This window comes from Ambystoma mexicanum, chromosome 10 (assembly GCF_040938575.1).
Source record: "Ambystoma mexicanum isolate Mex_15411 chromosome 10, UKY_AmexF1_1, whole genome shotgun sequence".
Taxonomy (NCBI): domain Eukaryota; kingdom Metazoa; phylum Chordata; class Amphibia; order Caudata; family Ambystomatidae; genus Ambystoma; species Ambystoma mexicanum.
The window spans coordinates 99,477,528-99,494,433 of NC_090932.1; the positions used below are offsets into that span (position 1 = coordinate 99,477,528).

The 16,906-nt window shown below is 46.5% G+C and overlaps 1 protein-coding gene across 6 annotated transcripts in view; it reads right to left on the reverse strand.

The window, feature by feature from the left end:
- LRCH3 (leucine rich repeats and calponin homology domain containing 3) overlaps positions 1–16,906 on the reverse strand; it is a 1,351,362-nt gene that overhangs the window by 655,992 nt on the left and 678,464 nt on the right. For all 6 annotated transcript variants that reach the window (XM_069617579.1, XM_069617576.1, XM_069617577.1 and 3 more), the window contains exon 9: positions 11,941–12,083. In XM_069617579.1, the coding sequence (XP_069473680.1) occupies positions 11,941–12,083 (143 nt within the window). The remainder of the gene's footprint in view (positions 1–11,940; positions 12,084–16,906) is intronic.

The following is a 16,906-nucleotide window of genomic DNA, read 5'->3' on the forward strand; positions in this document are numbered from 1 at the left end:
TTTAACTTTCTAATGCTGAAGGCTGGTAGTCGTTTCTGATGTCAGGACAAAAAAACAAACATGTAATCGCGGTGGTGAAGTTTTTGATGGAGGTCCTGCCAGAGATTGGAATTGTTAAAAACTTTTAAATTATAAATTGCAAACTGCAAACCGTATTTTCTTTTTTCTTGCTAAAAAAAATTGTTGATTCAATTTTAAAGCAAATAAAAAAATCATCCTGACCTTAGACAATCATTGATGCTATTTATGAACTGAACTTGTTCAGGGAGGAAGAGAAGCTTTTTACCTGGTGTTGGGACTTTCCATTGACCAGTTGAAGTGGCAGAAGACGGTGGTGCAACTTTTACTGAAATCCAGGATTTCCTTGTGTTCTTTTTTTGAACTGTGGCACAGAATCACGTTTAAACCTGGGGAAGGGGAATTTGCCCAGGTTGTGAAGGGAGACTGTGGTTACATTGTGAATTGCGTATTATTTTGAACTGCCATGCATGTTTGTATTCATTTGTTATGTGTTTAAGTGTGAGGGACAGATATACTTTAGAGGGTTTCCTTCAGTTTATTTTAGGTAGGAAAATCCTCATCAGGGTACGGATAGTGAGGTGTTCACCCAACTTTTAAATCTAATAAAATGGCATTTGATAAAATGTTACATCATGGTCTGCCTCACATTTCTGACCCCTCATACAAGTCAAGTCCACATGCATCAATATTTTATCAACCCACACCCCAGCCTACCTCACGGCCTTTGCTTAGCATCCTTCTACTGTGTGCTTCCAACTTACACTATTTCAAACTCCCCTCAATCTCACATGGTCATCTTTACACCACAGACCAAGGTCTGGAAACCCAGGCATGCACACACTGAGTTCTAGCCAGACAACGCCCCACTGGGAGACCAGTACAGTGGTAATATGCTCAGTATAAAATACTCGTTATTTTACCCATTAGTTATTGCCATGCACACTGCCAAGCAGACTGAGCATGGTTTGAAAAGAAAGCAGTCAGCACGCCAATGACATCTCAAAAGTGATAGCCTAACTCAAACATTTTATGTGCCATAGTGTCAAACAGACGGCTGTAACTGTTCAATGTGACAATGCATCAGGGGAGGTCTTTCCCATGGGGCTAGAGGGGTGTGGCAGCTGCCCAATGGCCCCCCCTACGGGTGGTTTAATGCGGGAGGACCTCATAGGGAGGGACAGGGTACCACTAATTGAACAGCGTCATACCCCAATTTTCCCTAACCTCCCCCTCCATTCGAAGTTTAAAGTAGGCCCTTATTACAGGGGTACTCCTAATCACGCTCACACCAGATTAAAAGAGGATCAGAGCAAAGAACTCTGCTGCCTGAACAGTGTCCCTCAACCGTCCCATTCTCTTGCAGACTGGAGCCAGGCAGGAGCTTATATACTCTTAACTTGCTGTAGTGGCATCTCTGGATATGGGCATGGCTCCATCCTTCTTCCCTTTAAGGGGTGCTTGAGTCTTCCTTCATGGTCGGATTTCCGTTTCGGACATACTAAACATATTGCTAGCCTTTGCAAGAATACACTGTAGCTCCTGTTTTTCATCATTTTGCTACATTATGAACATTTAATGTTCCCGTCATGCTCTCCCCATTTCATTAATTGTCCATGTTTTTATCTGGTCCAGTATTTCCCCTTAAATCTTGTTTTCCATAATTCTGCATTGTGTGCATCAAGCCTTATCCTGCATGGCCTTTTTGCCTGACAGACAACCAACAGCTGGTGAGCCACTTTGTGCGCTCTGCCAGAGCTACTCATTGACGCAACAATGCATGAGCTCTGCAATCTATTTTTACTGCAGTGCACATTCCTTCAGGCAGAGAGCCTGCTTCTGTTGTGCGTTGAGATTTTAAAACTAAACAGAATTTAACATTTACAAATGTATTCAGCTAATAGTTATTTACACCTTATATTTAAATAACTGCCTTCTTTTTAGTGCCCCTCTCCCCCCCTGGTCTCTTGTAGTGCCTAGAAACAGTTAAAATAAGTCTTGCCTAATTCTAAAGTGCTTGGGAATGAAGGCAGGCGCTAGCTCCTTCCCAACACAAGCCACTTCCTTGAAAATAGAACAATCTATTGCTGCAGTACTTGGGACACACAGTACTAGGACGAAGAAGAGCAATGAAAACAAGATTACTTACTGTGCTAGAACTGACACAAGGTGGCCCCAAAGAGTCATGAAGATCAACGTGTCAAAGGAAACAAAGGATCTTGACAATCCACCAAGGCTGGACTGGCAACAATGTAAAAGACTATGGACTAAAGAACTTAACAAGCCCAGCCGGGAGAGGTAACCGGTATGGAGTTTCAAATCCTGCCGACAGACCGGAGACACAGCAAGGACAACAAGCCACTGAGGGAGTACTTGTCGGGTCTGGCAGGAGCTGACGCAATACCCAGTCCAGCTGAGAGAGGCAGTGGTGTGACCTCAGGGAGGTGGGTTGTGTGGCTCAACAATGACACAGACTGTAAGACGCTGGGAGCCACAGGGTCGCAGCGCAATGTCCAGGGGACAGGAAAGATGTGTGAAGCAGGCAAGACGCCGACCACAGTCCCAAGAAGAACAAAAGGCATGGCAAGTGCCCAGAGAAGGTAACAGAGGCACGGGCAGACCGGTAGGGACAGGTAGCCCCAAGGCCACTGACCCTCAGAGAGAAGATTTGTGCATCTGATGAAAGTATCCTTGTTGCTACAGAACATTTTGGGGACTTCCCCCGAAAACCAGGAGAAAGGCGTCATGTCAACCTTGTGTCAGCTTCCTTCGTAGACACCCTTGCATCAAATAAAGATGAAATCTTACTCTTGTGCTTTTTCTTTTCCTTAAATTCAGCGAATGATGGAGACCGACCCATTTCTGTCAATACTGTTTCATGCACGCTTTGCCAGGCTCACTTACATGGCTAAGCAGTCAAGGGCAACTTTTAGTTGGGATGGCCATGAATTGGTTGGGTTACAGTTTAACAAAAGAAAACTCCATAAGAGACTTGTCACAAAAGGATATTTAAACAAGAATTTCTAATATGAGCCAAGTATTTATGCAGCTTCACCTAGGTGAACTTTAATAAGGGAGACAATTTGTATTCAGGAGGTAGTGATCCCACCAGTTAGTGCAACTGTGAATATTAAAAATCCAACAAGGACTGCAACCATCAAATTCGGAGCACAGTATCCCAGAGGTGCCCTTGGCTTTTAATTTACTCCACAAAAGATCAGTATTCCATTGAAATGAATGGAGAGGAGGACTAGCCTCTTTTTGAAGGAGTGGGAGAAGAACCTGACTTTGCTGCAACCTCCATTGTCAAACAAAGACCTAAAGTTATGAATAAGGCTCAATTGCGTTGGCTGGAATTTGAGGCTGGCAAATCTTAGCTGCCAAACTGTAAATTTGAAGCGTCCAAGTTCACAAGGGGCAGCACTGGTCTCTAGGTCCTCAGTGGTGACAACATAGTACTGCAGGCAAACAGGATGACAGGAATGCACTGCAATAGTGAATGTAGGGACCAACGAGGATCAACAGACTTAATACATGAGCTCTAAGTGCCACCATCACTTTAATGAAAACGTGGGGGTTGAAAGAGCTGTGCAGAGCTTCAGATAAGCAGCCTATATGATCAATCTACTCCCTTAAACAGGCAAACTAGCCCAACAAAAAATTCAGGGAATACAAATATTGCCAGCAAAAATATAGGAAGCCTCAAACACAAAGCAGCCCATCTCCCGCTTCCAACCATACAGCTCAATGAATATCTTCTGATCAGTGGTACCTGAAAAGTATGACAGGAAGCAGCACTATTATTACTGCCAGATCTGAAGAGGCACTTCATAGAAAAAATGAATATTTTGGTTCTCATGAATTACTAGGTGCAAAGCAGCATGGGTTACAAATGATATCGGTTCTAAAATCTCAGGAACCTATTTTATTTATCATTTATAGGAGATTTGTAAGGCGCCAATACAACAAATTTCATGTTGCAACAAGACAAAAAAAGGTGAGAGGGTGGGGAGAGGGGGAGAGAAAACAATAACGGTCCTACTAGGCAAAGGAATTGGAGAATGGAATATAGAGCTCCCATTCCTTCATCCAAAACAAAGCTAATTCAGTTGCATTCCTGGCCAAAATTAAAGAGAAAGCCACCTGTGCAAACAATTAGATCCTTTCCATTTTGCTCACATATTCTAGGTATTATCTACAATGGGGCTGTGGGATAGTGTCGGGTCTTTTCTAGATTTCCTCCACTATAACAAGTGTAAATAATGTGGAAAACCTTTTGAAGTATTGGCCTAAAAAGTTACTTAATTCTTAACTAGCATATTTTAGAAGTAAACACAATCAACTCACTTCCAGGAATAAACTGAAAACCTTGTCTTTTCATGGCATTTAAAGCAATCTGTCACTGCTTTGCCTTCTGCCTCCAAGTGAATGTAATGTGCTTTTTAGATAAAGAAATATATGGGATACATTACTCACCGTAATCATATTTCTGATGCTTGTATCTGCTTAGATTCACATGCTGTGCATAGGCCAACATCTAGTGGAAGCTGCGGAGTATTACAGTTTGTTTTTCGAAACTCGAAAATCGGCGTCGACACAGGGCGTGCTAGTAATACTATCCCTAGTGTAATGTCCACTGTACCCATGATCCCTCACGCGTCTAGGACCCTCAGATTGTATTTTTTCTGACATGAGGAAGCATGAGGAGTAGCATGAGTACAGATGATCCAAGCAGATAGAAGATAGATAAGATAAGACTACAAGCATCCATGCGCCTTCGCTCAGAGGGGAGAAAGTGTGGGTCGCATGTGAGTCTAAGCAGATACAAGCATCAGAAATACGATTACGGTGAGTAATGTATCCCTTCCGAGGCTTGTGGAATCTGCTTAGATCACATGCTGTGCATAGATTAGCGAGCAGTGTTAGAAGGAGATGGGATTTGAGAAGGGTCATGAGCAAATAAATGTCTTAGAACCACTTGTCCCACTTGAGTATCTGTCTTGGAATGGGTGTCAATGCAGTAGTGCTGAGTAAAAGTGTGAATAGAGCTCCAAGTAGCTGCTTTGCAAATGGTGTCAAGGGGAACATTTGCAATGAAAGCGAGAGTGGCCCCAATGTCTCTTTTCGAGTGGGCTCTGGGCGTAAAAGGCAAAGTTTTGTCAGAAAGAGTAACACAACTGGATACAGTTGACAATCCACTTGGAGATGGCACCCTTAGAGACGCGATCTCCCTCTTTGCCTGTGGCTACGGAGACAAACAGTTGATCTGTTTTCCTAAGCGGTCTGGTCTTGTTTACGTAGTAAAGCACCGCCCTACGCACATCTAGGGTGTTTAGTTTAACCTTAGCCGAGCTTTGTGGGTTTTGGAAGAAAGCCGGAAGCTCGATGGACTGGCTTACATGGAATTTAGAAATAAACTTAGGTGAGAACCTAGGGTGTGTCCGTAAAACCAGCTTATCCTTATGAATAGTAAAGAAAGGATCCTGCACTGACAGAGCCTGAATTTCACTGACCCTTCTTATGGATGTAATGGCTACTAAGAAGGCAGTCTTATAGGTCAGGTGTTTGAGATGTGTCTTATGCATGGGCTCGAATGGGGGGCCCATGAGTTTAGATAGCACCACGTTCAGGTCCCATCCTGGTGGTGGGTTAGATATAGGAGGATGAAGTCTCTTTACTACCTCCATGAAGGCTTTAAACACAGTTACCTTCCACCACGACACCTTGCTATGTGAGGTGGTGTACGCTGACAGTGCTGCCAGGAGTACCTTTAGTGAGTTGAAAACCAACCCTGCGTCCAGCAGGTGGAGCATGTATGGCACGATTGTGGAAGGAGTGCAATCAACTGGGTTGATTTGTTTATTCTGGCACCAGATAACGAATTTCTTCCATTTGTCGAAGTAGCAATGCCTCGTGTTCGGTTTCCTAGACTCTTTTAGGATGTCCATACACCTCTGTGGTAAATTGAGATGTCCAAACTCTATGACCTCAGGAGCCATGCTGTTAGGTTCCTGGAGTTGGGTAGAGGATGCACCTTCTGACCTTGGTGCTGGGACAAAAGATTGATCCAGCCCGGGAGTTTGATGGGATTGCACACCGAGAGTCTGCGTAGGTGTGGAAACCACGGTTGTCTCGCCCACATGGGAGCAACTAGGACGAGCATCATCGACTCTCTGTTCATCTTGTTCACCACCTTCCTGATGAGGAGTTGGTGGAAAAGCGTACGCAAACATCCCTGACCAGTTCATCCACAGGGCGTTCCCCAGGGAGTCTGGTTGGGGAAACCTGGATGGCGCTGTCTGTTTTTCGCTTGTGGCGAATAGGTCTATAGTGGGGAAACCCCACTGAGAGAAGAGATCTTCTACGATTTTTCTGTGTAGACACCATTCGTGTTCCTCCGGAAGGGGATCTCTGCTCAAAGCGTCCGCTAGAGAATTGAGAACCCCTGGAACATGTTGAGATGACAGAAAGATGTTCCGTCTGAGTGCCCATATCCAAATTTTCTGGGAAAGTCTGGACAGATTTGGCGAACGAGTCCCTCCTTGCTTATTCAGGTAGAACATGGCTGTCGTGCTGTCCGTCCGGATCTGCACCAACAGGTTCAGTAGGTGGGGCTCGAACGCTTGAAGTGCTCTGAAAACTGCCAGAAGCTCTAGCAGGTTGATGTGATTCTTGGCCACTGTGTGAGACCAGAGACCCTGAGCTGTGTGGTGGAGTTGGTGAGCTCCCCATCCTGTCAGGCATGCGTCCGTTGTGACTACCGCCTGTATCTCGGGATCGTAAAAGGGTTTCCCCTTGGATAGATTGTCTCTTGTCCACCAGAGAAGGCTTTGTACAAGTGTTGGCGAAACGACCACTAGATCGTCCCACTGACCACTTGCCTGAGACCACAGTTTCGCCAACCATTCTTGCATGGGACGCATGCGCAGGCGCGCTTGGGGGACCAGGTAAGTACATGACGCCATTATGCCCAGCAAACGCATTGCTTTGCGTACGGTTATCTGGCGACCGGTTTGATATTGCGGAATTTGCAGTAGTATATTCCGAATTCTTTCCTCTGAAGGAAAAGCCAACCCCTCTTGAGTATTTAGAACAGCTCCTAGGAACTGCTTGGAGGTGCTGGGCACCAGACTTGATTTTTTCTCGTTTATGGAGAAGCCCAATTCTAAGAGGAGGTTGATAGTTCTTTGAATGTTTGTCCTGTAAATTACTGGGGTCTCCCCCGTGATGAGCCAGTCGTCCAGATAAGGGTACACTGGGATTGCCTCCCTGCGTAGGTGTGCCGCCGCCACCGCCAGTACCTTGGTGAATACCCTTGGAGCCGAGACTATCCTGAAGGGCAGTACCTTGAACTGGTAGTGCTGACTGTCCATCTTGAAGCGTAGATATTTTCTGTGCGCTGGGAACATGGAAATATGAAAATAGGCATCTTTCATATCCAATGTTGCCATGTAATCCCCCTTTTTTAGGAGGGGAATTACCACTTGGAGAGTAGTCATGCGAAATTGTTGGGGCTTGACATACTTGTTTGCAGGCCGTAAGTCCAATACTGGGCGCATTGTCAAATCTTTTTTTGGCATAAGGAAGTAAGTTGAATAAATAGCCTTGTTTACCTGGTGTCCCGGGACGAGTTCTATCACGTCCTTTGCGAGAAGATTTTCGATCTCTTCGAGTCGGATCTTCTGGTGGTCTAAGGAGTGTATTCTTTGTCGTGGAGGGTGGTTTCGGGGACGCTCTAGGAGTTCTATGCAGTATCCTGCGGACACTGTGGACAGCACCCATCTGTCTGATGTGATCCCTTCCCAAGCTTGGGTGAAGATGGAAAGGCGTCCCCCTACTGGGGATGCTTGAGAAGGGACCCTGAACTGAGAGTCACTGTTTTGGTGGAGGCGTGCTCCCTCCTTTATTGGGACTGCCTCTACCCCTACCACGACCTCTTTTGTTACCCCTGCCATAACTTTGGGTAGACTGCTGGTTAGTGTTCCATGGAGTACCCTGGCCTTGGGAATAGTTTGAGCCTCTTTGGGAGTTTTGTCCGCGAGGCTGACGAAAATTGCCATACCCTCTCTGGTTAGGGGGTTTGTTGGTTAGTTGCCCTAGGGACTGGAGTGTCTCGTACTCGTCCTTGGCATTCTTCAGCACGTCCTCGACCGCCTTTCCAAACAATAGATCCGGCTCCACCAGCTTATCTATCAATGATGCTTGGGTCTCGGCTTTGAACCCAGACTGCCGTAGCCAAGCATGCCTCTTGATGACCGTGCTTTCATCAATTAATCTGCCAGCGTTATCCGCGGCATCAAAGGTTGATTTTAAAATGCAACCTGACACGGCTCTCCCCTCTGCCGAAACTCGTGCCAATTGGCTTTTTAAGGGTTCTGGGGCAGAGTCTATGAGAGCCGCGACTTCTTCCCACTGGTGGCAGCTGTAAGTAGCCTGCAGGGTGGTGGAGTTGGCAATCCTTGCCTGATAGGCGGAAGTCGAGGCTACTTTCCAGCCCAAGCCATAAATCTTCTTGCTCTCCTTGTCAGGGGGAGCATTTGGTCGATCACAAGGGTGTTCCCGCCCTCTTACGGGTGTTTGTAACAACCAGGGAGTCCGGTTTGAGATGTCCCCTTATGTAGAGTGGGTCAGATTGGGCTGCCCTGAAAAGCTTTTCAATTCTGGGGTTTACTTCCCTAGTGAGATTGGGGTTAACAAGGGAAGGGTCTATCCTCCTTTGTATCGACTTAAGGAAACGGGTGGCCTGAGCAACAGGTCTCCTTTCTCCCACCAATTCCTCTGCAAAGTCCCTCTCTTCCTGAGCACCTTGGGTGTCAATGTGGAAGTGCTGTGCCGCTCTGGTCCTCCTGGTCCTCATCATCCCCATAATAGCCCGTCCCAGTTTATTCTTCGAACATGCCCACGTCTGGATCCTCACCAACGGATGGATCTTCCTGATATTGTGAATAGGGCTGTATATAAAGGGGGTCTGAAGACTGAGTAGGTGCTTCACCCCGGGACGTCTTACTTGGGGGTATAGGATCCTTAGAGCCTGAGGGAGTTGCTCCTTCAGGGGTATAAGATAGAAAGTGTTCCGGGTTTTTGGCGTAGAAATCTGCCAATGATGACATCCTTGACATTACTCGGTCTATGTCATCACTGGACCATTCCCTTGAACTGGGAATAACTCTATTCTGGAGTGCTTTCCCTGTTTTATCCTGACTAGACCTACTGGCCTGAACAGGGGGCTTAGGGACAAGAGAATGAGACTTGTCCGTCTGTTTAGGTGGAGTAGAATGTAGTTTAGGAGTGGAAGTAGGCTGGGACTGCTTACTTTGTTGTTTTCCCCCCTCCCCGCAGGTGGAAGAGGGTTTCCCCGAATTTTGGGCCCTATCAGAGCTTTTCGACGCCTGGCGCCGAGATTCGGGGTAGAGTCCCTGTCTCTGGAGAGTGCAAGGGATTCGGTAGCAGCCTTCGCGCTGCCTGCAGACGCCGACTCCTGGAGTGCGGCCTGGGGGTAGAGGTCGGCTTCGTCCTCCGACGACCGAACCTCAGTCACTAAGGGGAGCGAGGCACTCTTAGCAACAGTGGAGTGGCGATCTCGAACGCGAACGCCCAGAGGACACTGACTCGGTGGACCGTTCTCTACGTGCCTCTTTCCGGGAACTCGACGTGCATGTCCAGTCTCAGTTGGACCTTTGTTTGCTGGAAGTGGTGTGAGTAGCGCTCTGCCGCCGGGTGTCTTCCCCATAGCTGCCTTGCCGGACAACCTTCTGAGGTCGGGGACTTGCGCTTGGCTGTCCATCGACGCCACATTGCCCTCGCCGTCCGAAAGTACGGCGTCGCTGCCATCGCTGAAGGCGCCCTCCGCGGCCATGGCCTCTTGTCGCCTGGCGTGGTGGGCCCAACGCTTTGTCGAACGGTCCTTAAGGGTCTTCGGTTTGAACCGACTGCACGCTCTGCAATTCACCTCGGGGTGGTCCCTCGGCAAGCAGAGGTTACACGTGGCGTGTCTGTCAACCCAAGGATACTTGCGGTTGCACTTGGGGCAAAATTGAAAAGGAGTACCCTCCATACGCACCCTGTGGCAGCGGGCTGGGAGTGTAGGAATATAAGTAATGTACCTATATTAATCAGAGTGTAGGATATGTGCCACCCCCCACTCTCCCTACTTGCAGGGCCGAGTCTAGAGGACTTCCGAGGCCCAAATCCGTCGCTGTAGTTCGACGGTTGACTTTTCTCCCATCCGGCGTCGAGTGTCGATGTTCGGATACTCGACGTATAGGTGGAATAAACGGGGAAATATATAACAATATTTGCAAAATCTGACTAAGTCAGGGAACTTCGCTCAGTGCTTCCGACCAGCATGGCGGAAAAAAACACTCTGAGGGTCCTAGACGCGTGAGGGATCATGGGTACAGTGGACGTCACACTAGGGATAGTATTACTGGCACGCCCTGTGTCGACGCCCATTTTCGAGTTTCGAAAAACAAACTGTAATACTCTGCAGCTTCCACTAGATGTCGGCCTATGCACAGCATGTGATCTAAGCAGATTCCACAAGCCTCAGAAATATATATATATCAAAAATCGCCATGGCAGACTAGTGCCCCAACCTAGCAAACAGATGTAATATTGATAGTAGCGACAAACTGTCATTTTCACTTCTTGGTGTCTGCACTGGTGGGTAATGGAGAAGCAGACCTTGCTATTTGGGGATATCACTACTTTAGCCCCTGGATAAGCAGCCTGAGCTGGCCCAATGCTTTTCAACAGTTTGTGGCTCTTGGAACGTCTGGACCTGCCTAAACACAAGGATGGCTTCACACTGCTGAAAGGCCATAAAAGACAGTAGCACCTATCAAAGAGCAGATGCAGTGTGTCCCACTGCTTCGCCACAAAATGAATTAAAAGTTAGGTCTGGCTTGGAGGTTCTATCTAGTGATAATGTTGCATACTTTAAATTCCAATTGTATTCACTCTCCCCTCTTGCTTCTCCACTCTTTTGACTGCTAAATCCCTGTTCTCGCCTCCTTTCCCTTCTACCTTTTCCTATCTCCTTCCCTTACTTTCTACGAGGCACTTACTCTATCAGAATTGTCCCTGGACCTAGTATGATAGCAACCTCGTCTGTCTCCTCCCCCCTCCCCTTTCTGGTTTTTTCCTCCCTACCCCCCCTCCAGCACTATCTGAAATGTTGTCAGGCCTAGTATGATAGTCGCTTGTTTTGTTCCTCCCCTAACTTTCTGCACCCCTTCCCTCACCTCTAGTTTTTCTCCGGCTCTACCAGAAATGTCGTCAGGCCTAGTATGGTAGTCGCCTGTCTGTTTCCATTTCCTTCCCACTCTCCCCCTCCCTTCCTTATCTATGTCTGAGCTCTTGCACTATCGGAAATGTCGTCAGGCTGAGTACGTAGTTAATTTCACATCCTTACTGTTCATGGCCTGTAAGAATGTCATTGTATTTTCCCTTGTTCCCTCCCTTGCCTTGAAGCGATTTGAAACACATTGTGTATAGGCGCTATATAAATAAACATATCATATCATTAATCCGCTCTAACTCTCTGTTGGCTATTGACATTAACCACAAACCTATGGTCCTTGCCAATTCCAGTTTGGGAAACTAGAAAGCTTTTTCCTTTTGGCTTTAAATGTGCTACTGTGTATCAGCTCCAACTATTTACTCCATCTGAGAGACTGTTGACACTGGAGATAGCGCTTAGCTCAGCCAACCAACTTGACTATATTTCGGAGATGATGCTCCATTCTCCAGAAATCAGTTGAAAAAGTGAATATCACCCCTTTGCAAACGTTTCCACTCAATACAAGCTAGCCCAACTTACAACATATAAAAAGACATGCTTTACAATTGCAGTAACCAGGGATTCTTGGGGAAAAATATCTTTTGTATCATGATAAACCAGGTTGAGAATGGACGTCCCACCTCGTGGGATGTCTGTCGCCGTTCAATGTAAGCCATGAACTTGGAGCTGAGACTGTCCCCTTTTGATAGTCGCGAGTCATCGTCATCATCCTCTTCCGTGGCGCAGCTGTCAATGTAGTCTATCTGCTCCAGGTCATGCTCAACTGTGGGTTGACAGAGAGGACATGATTACCGATCTAGCGTTTCATTATGAAAAGTTACAAAAATACATTTGCATAAGTAGAAAATGTCTTAAAGACAATCACTGCGCACATAAACCATCTAACAGTTTTGTACTCTCTATGAACTTTCGGGAGGAAAAGCAGTGGTTTGCTGCATAAGCTCTGGTGGAGTAGACTTTAGACTGTTGCATGACTGTTTGAGAAACTAACATCCAGCCGGAAATGCACTTTCAAGATATACAAGCAAACCTCTTAAATACGAAAAAGCTTCCCCACAACAAAGTAGTGAGCTCATGACATGGTACGGTTAATGGATTGATCTAAGAAAGTGTTACATTCTCTTTATTAAACAAACTACCAAGGTGGTTTCTGCGCAATAACGGTCAAACAAACTGATCAGTCCCTAGACACTATTTCTGTGCAAAAAGGCAAGTTTTACTAGGCTTCAGAAAAACAACTGTTCAATGGCTCCTTGAGCCCACAGAAAAGAGCATTTAGGGCAGGACATCTGCACTAAAAAGTTGTCGTTTGCGTGTGAAACTGACTCTTGACCAAATAAATTCCCATGTCCGGTATGGTACTTCCTGTATACTTTCTCATAAGATACGCAACCAATTTAAAATGTACATGATTCATAACTTGAAAATAGCAAAGCTACTGCAGAGCATGGGTGATGAGAACACATTTGTGGAATTTCAAAAGACATTGTGCTTCGGGGCTTTCTATACCGTGAAGCCTATACAAAAACATATCATGCCAAGGTAGATGCTATTGTCAATCAATATGCAAGTGGATTTATGGCAGAAGTGCAAGATTAAAGAAACAGGGAAAATGTACAAAAAAAACCAAAACCACCAGTATTGCAAATTAAGCTGGATTATTCAGAACCCGCCCTGAGGGAGTGTTCCGAAAGGCCACTTTACTTCATAATGAATAGGGAAAAGCCACTTGGGTCAAGCCAAAATCAATCAAAGTAGGTGATGGAGTAGTAGGGATTACACTTCGGGAAATGAGAGTGGGGGGTATAGTGGTACTGCGGCACGCACGCACAAACACACTACTGCTCTACACATACATACACTCACAATGGGGTTCTCACTTTTCCTTTTAAGACAGTTGGACATGATTCAGTTGCGAAACAGAAAACTGTGTGCCGTAAAGCAAATTAAAAAAGGTTAGTACGGACAAAGCAATTGAAATTCAAGTTAACTATAGTACAAGCAATGGAAACACAGTTACCATGCCCTATAAAATAAGGCTCCTAACACAAAGTCCTTGTGTACTAAGATGAGTAGGCCTAGTACCACAAGTTCCAAGAACACACATTTGTAGGGAGCAGCCCTACAGAGAAGGTGGTTGTATCGGCCACTTTTACTCCCTTACATTATGGCAAATACTCCTAAAAAATAAAAAACAGCGAGTAAAAGTGCTCCAAATAAAAAAATAGGAAACAAGCACATAGGACCTTGTGTTCCTGCCTTCACCCACACAGCTCATGGAAACCAGTAGTGCACATGGTACCTCAGGAAGGAACTATTATTACTGCCTGATTGGAAAAAGTACATGTATCTATGTTAATGTGTATGAATAATTAGTTACAAAGGAATCATTATTAAAAAAAACATTACCGTTTTCCAGTTAAAACATTTCTACTAGTACTCCCCATTGGGAATTGGACTTACATTTTTACTCCCCAAAAAATTATTTTACTCCCAACTTTAAAAAACAGGGAGTAAAATACTCCTGCTTCCTTCAACATCTTATCTGAGGCACTCGTAGGGAGTTGGGAGTTTTTGGATGTGGAGAAACAAATATTGGCAAAACCAACTGGTGAGTAAAATGTTCCAGTGATGAAAGAACAAAAGTTAAGTTCAAGAGATTAAAGGACCTCTCCCAACCCACCACTTTCGGGTGAGGCAAGATGAATTCTTGGCCAAAACTTTGTTGATCAGGAGCAGGCAAGCAAGAGGTAAGGTCAGGACTTTAACCCTACCACTCCCCCACAGCCACCTCTTATTTAGATCCCACTAGTCCCACTTCTATTGTTGGTTTCATTACGGGTTTTAGGGGTCACAAATGCAGTTGAAAGTTTCTGCATCTGAATTGTGTCTCGCTAGGCGATGGTTCCAAAATCAGACAAGACTGTTCCTGATGCTTTGCAGCTGGACGACTAAGATGACCGGATGTTGCTGAATGGGGGTGCTGGGTCAGTAGCTGTGGTTCTGAGGTGTTGTGAACCAAATCTTCCTCTACCTCTTGGTCTCCTCCAAGGTGTTTACCTCCTCTATTTTGGGGTTAATAAAGGTGTCACAGATTAAATGTGGAACCGGGTCTCAGATTTGGATAGTAAAATCATCAAACCTATCTTTAGTGAGGACCACTTTGGATTCAGCCCTCCTTGACTTCCCGGTGGACTGACCAGCTTCCCTCATGGGCGACCTCACCAGAACAGTCGCTGTTCTGTGTTCAAGCCCAGAGCCTTGGTGGTCACCAGCTTTTGCCACAAGTCACCCTCTCCCATAATTCCATTCCCATCTTTAAGGGAACCTTAGCGGTCTGCTAAGCTCACGTCAATCAATGATCGCCGTGATTTTAGCAGACTACCACCAACCACCCCGCCGGGGATTGAAGCTAACCAGCTACATACAAACTGAAGTAAACCTGCCATACCTACACAGGACATGCCTTGAGAAAGACCTATGGTTGAAACACGTGTCGGCACTCTAGCAAATGCAAACAGCATATGGCATATATCCCACCAAGCCTACCCAAACACTGCCACCTACCTTCTTGGACATCCGGCCCATGAAGCGTTTGTCAGTTGAGGCCTTCACTGCCACCTTCTCTACCCCCCCCCCCGCCCTCCTCACATCCTCTGGCTGACTCACACCCTGACACAGCCCCGTCTCTTCTCTACTCTTCTATTTCTGATACTCTTGATACTCTTGCGCCTGTCATGAGGATCCGATTGAAGTCCAAAGCCAAGTGCAATTCCTGGTATGACTCTGACCTAGCTACACTTAAACTTAAGTGTAGGGCGGCTGAGAGAAAATTGAGGTATTCCTGCTCATCCTCTGACAAACTGGCCTGTAAAAGGCAATACCAACTCTCAGTCCGTACCAAGAAGCGAGTCCACAATCAGAGTCTCCCAGGCTCTTTGCAATGCACTTGCCTCTTAATATCTTAAAAACCCCTGTCCACCCTCTCCTCCACTCCCTCTCCTCTCCCCGCTCAGTCTGTACTTGCTGACCCTCCTTCAGCCATCCCCCCCACCCGCCTTCTCTTTGTTTCCTCTTTTCTCCCCTGATGAGGTCGCCAGACAAGTCCAATCTATGAAAGCCTCATCAAAACAGGTCTATCCCTGTTCCTCTAAAACTATCAAGGACCACATTGCAGCCACTCCTTTGCCTCAGGATCCAGCCTCTCCCCTCTTAAGCACTCATTTGTACATCCTCTTCTCAAGAAACCCACAGCTGATCCTTCTTGTCCGGCCAACTATTGCCCAATTTCCATTACTTCCTTTCTGGGAAAACTCCTATAAAAGCAGGCCATCTCTTAGCTTAACCTTCATTTCGATTCTGTTGGCTGTTTCAATGACCATCTGTCTGGCTTCAGACCGGGCAGAAGCACAGAAACTGCTCTCCTGAACATCCGCGAGGATCTGCTCTCCAACCTTTACTCTAGCATTCCCCCTGTCCTCATCCTACTCTATCTCTCCGCTGCCTTTGACACGGTCAACCATACCATCGTGCTCAACCGTCTCCGTGATAACCTGGGTATCACAAATCAGGCTCTGGTGACCTCTTTCCTCTGATCGACCCTCCCAGGTCTAACTTGGGTCCTTCCTATCGTCTATCTTCCTCTCCACCTGTGGTGTTCCACAAGGGTCTAACCTCTCGTCCTGGCTTTTCAACAAATACCTGGCAACTCTCGCCCACTGCATTACCATTTTCTGCTCACATTTCCAGTGCTATGCGGACGACAACTAATTTTCAGGCTTCAGGCTGCCCTCGGCCACCTCCTCTACCTCTCTCATTTCTGATTGCCTAACTGCCATTCAAGATTGGTGTGCCGGCAACTATCTTTGTCTGAATGTCAGCAAGACAGATCCTCCTCATCGGCACACCATCACCTTCCTTTACCCTCACTCTCTGGTCGGCCTCCCTTGGCCCTCCTCCTATCCTCACCTGCGAGGCCAAGAACCTCGGGGTCACCTTTGATTACACACTTTCCTTCTCCGCCTACATCGCTGATGTCTCAAAAAAGTCAAACTTCCTACTGTACCTCCTCAGAGGTACTCTGCCTTTCCTCTCCTTCCCCCAGAATCTCACTGTCTCCCAAGCTCTGGTTCTCTCTAGATTGTACTATTGCAACAGCCTCTTTCTAAATCTACCTGCCTCTATTCTCCGCCCTTTGCAACTTATCCAGAACAGGACTGTGAGACGTGTCCTTGGCCTCAAGCCCCAGGATCGTATCTCTCCAGCTCTGAAATCTCTCCATTGGCTCCCAGTGGATGCAAGGATTAAATTCAAAACCCTCTGCATTGTCCACAAGGCTTTCTGGGGCCTGGGTCCAACATACCTTCAACTATCCCTCCGCAAATACCTCCCATCTCAAGCTCTCTGCGCTCCTCTACCTCCGACTCCATAAGGGGGAGTCGTTTTTCAAAGAAACCGGCTGGGGATAGATCTCCATTTTCAGCTGGGGCCTCCCTCTGGAACAGACTCCCTGCCACTCTAAAACTTGAGGAGAACCATCTCCAGTTCCGGAAGCACCTCAAGACCTTCCTCTTTGCTTCTGATTTG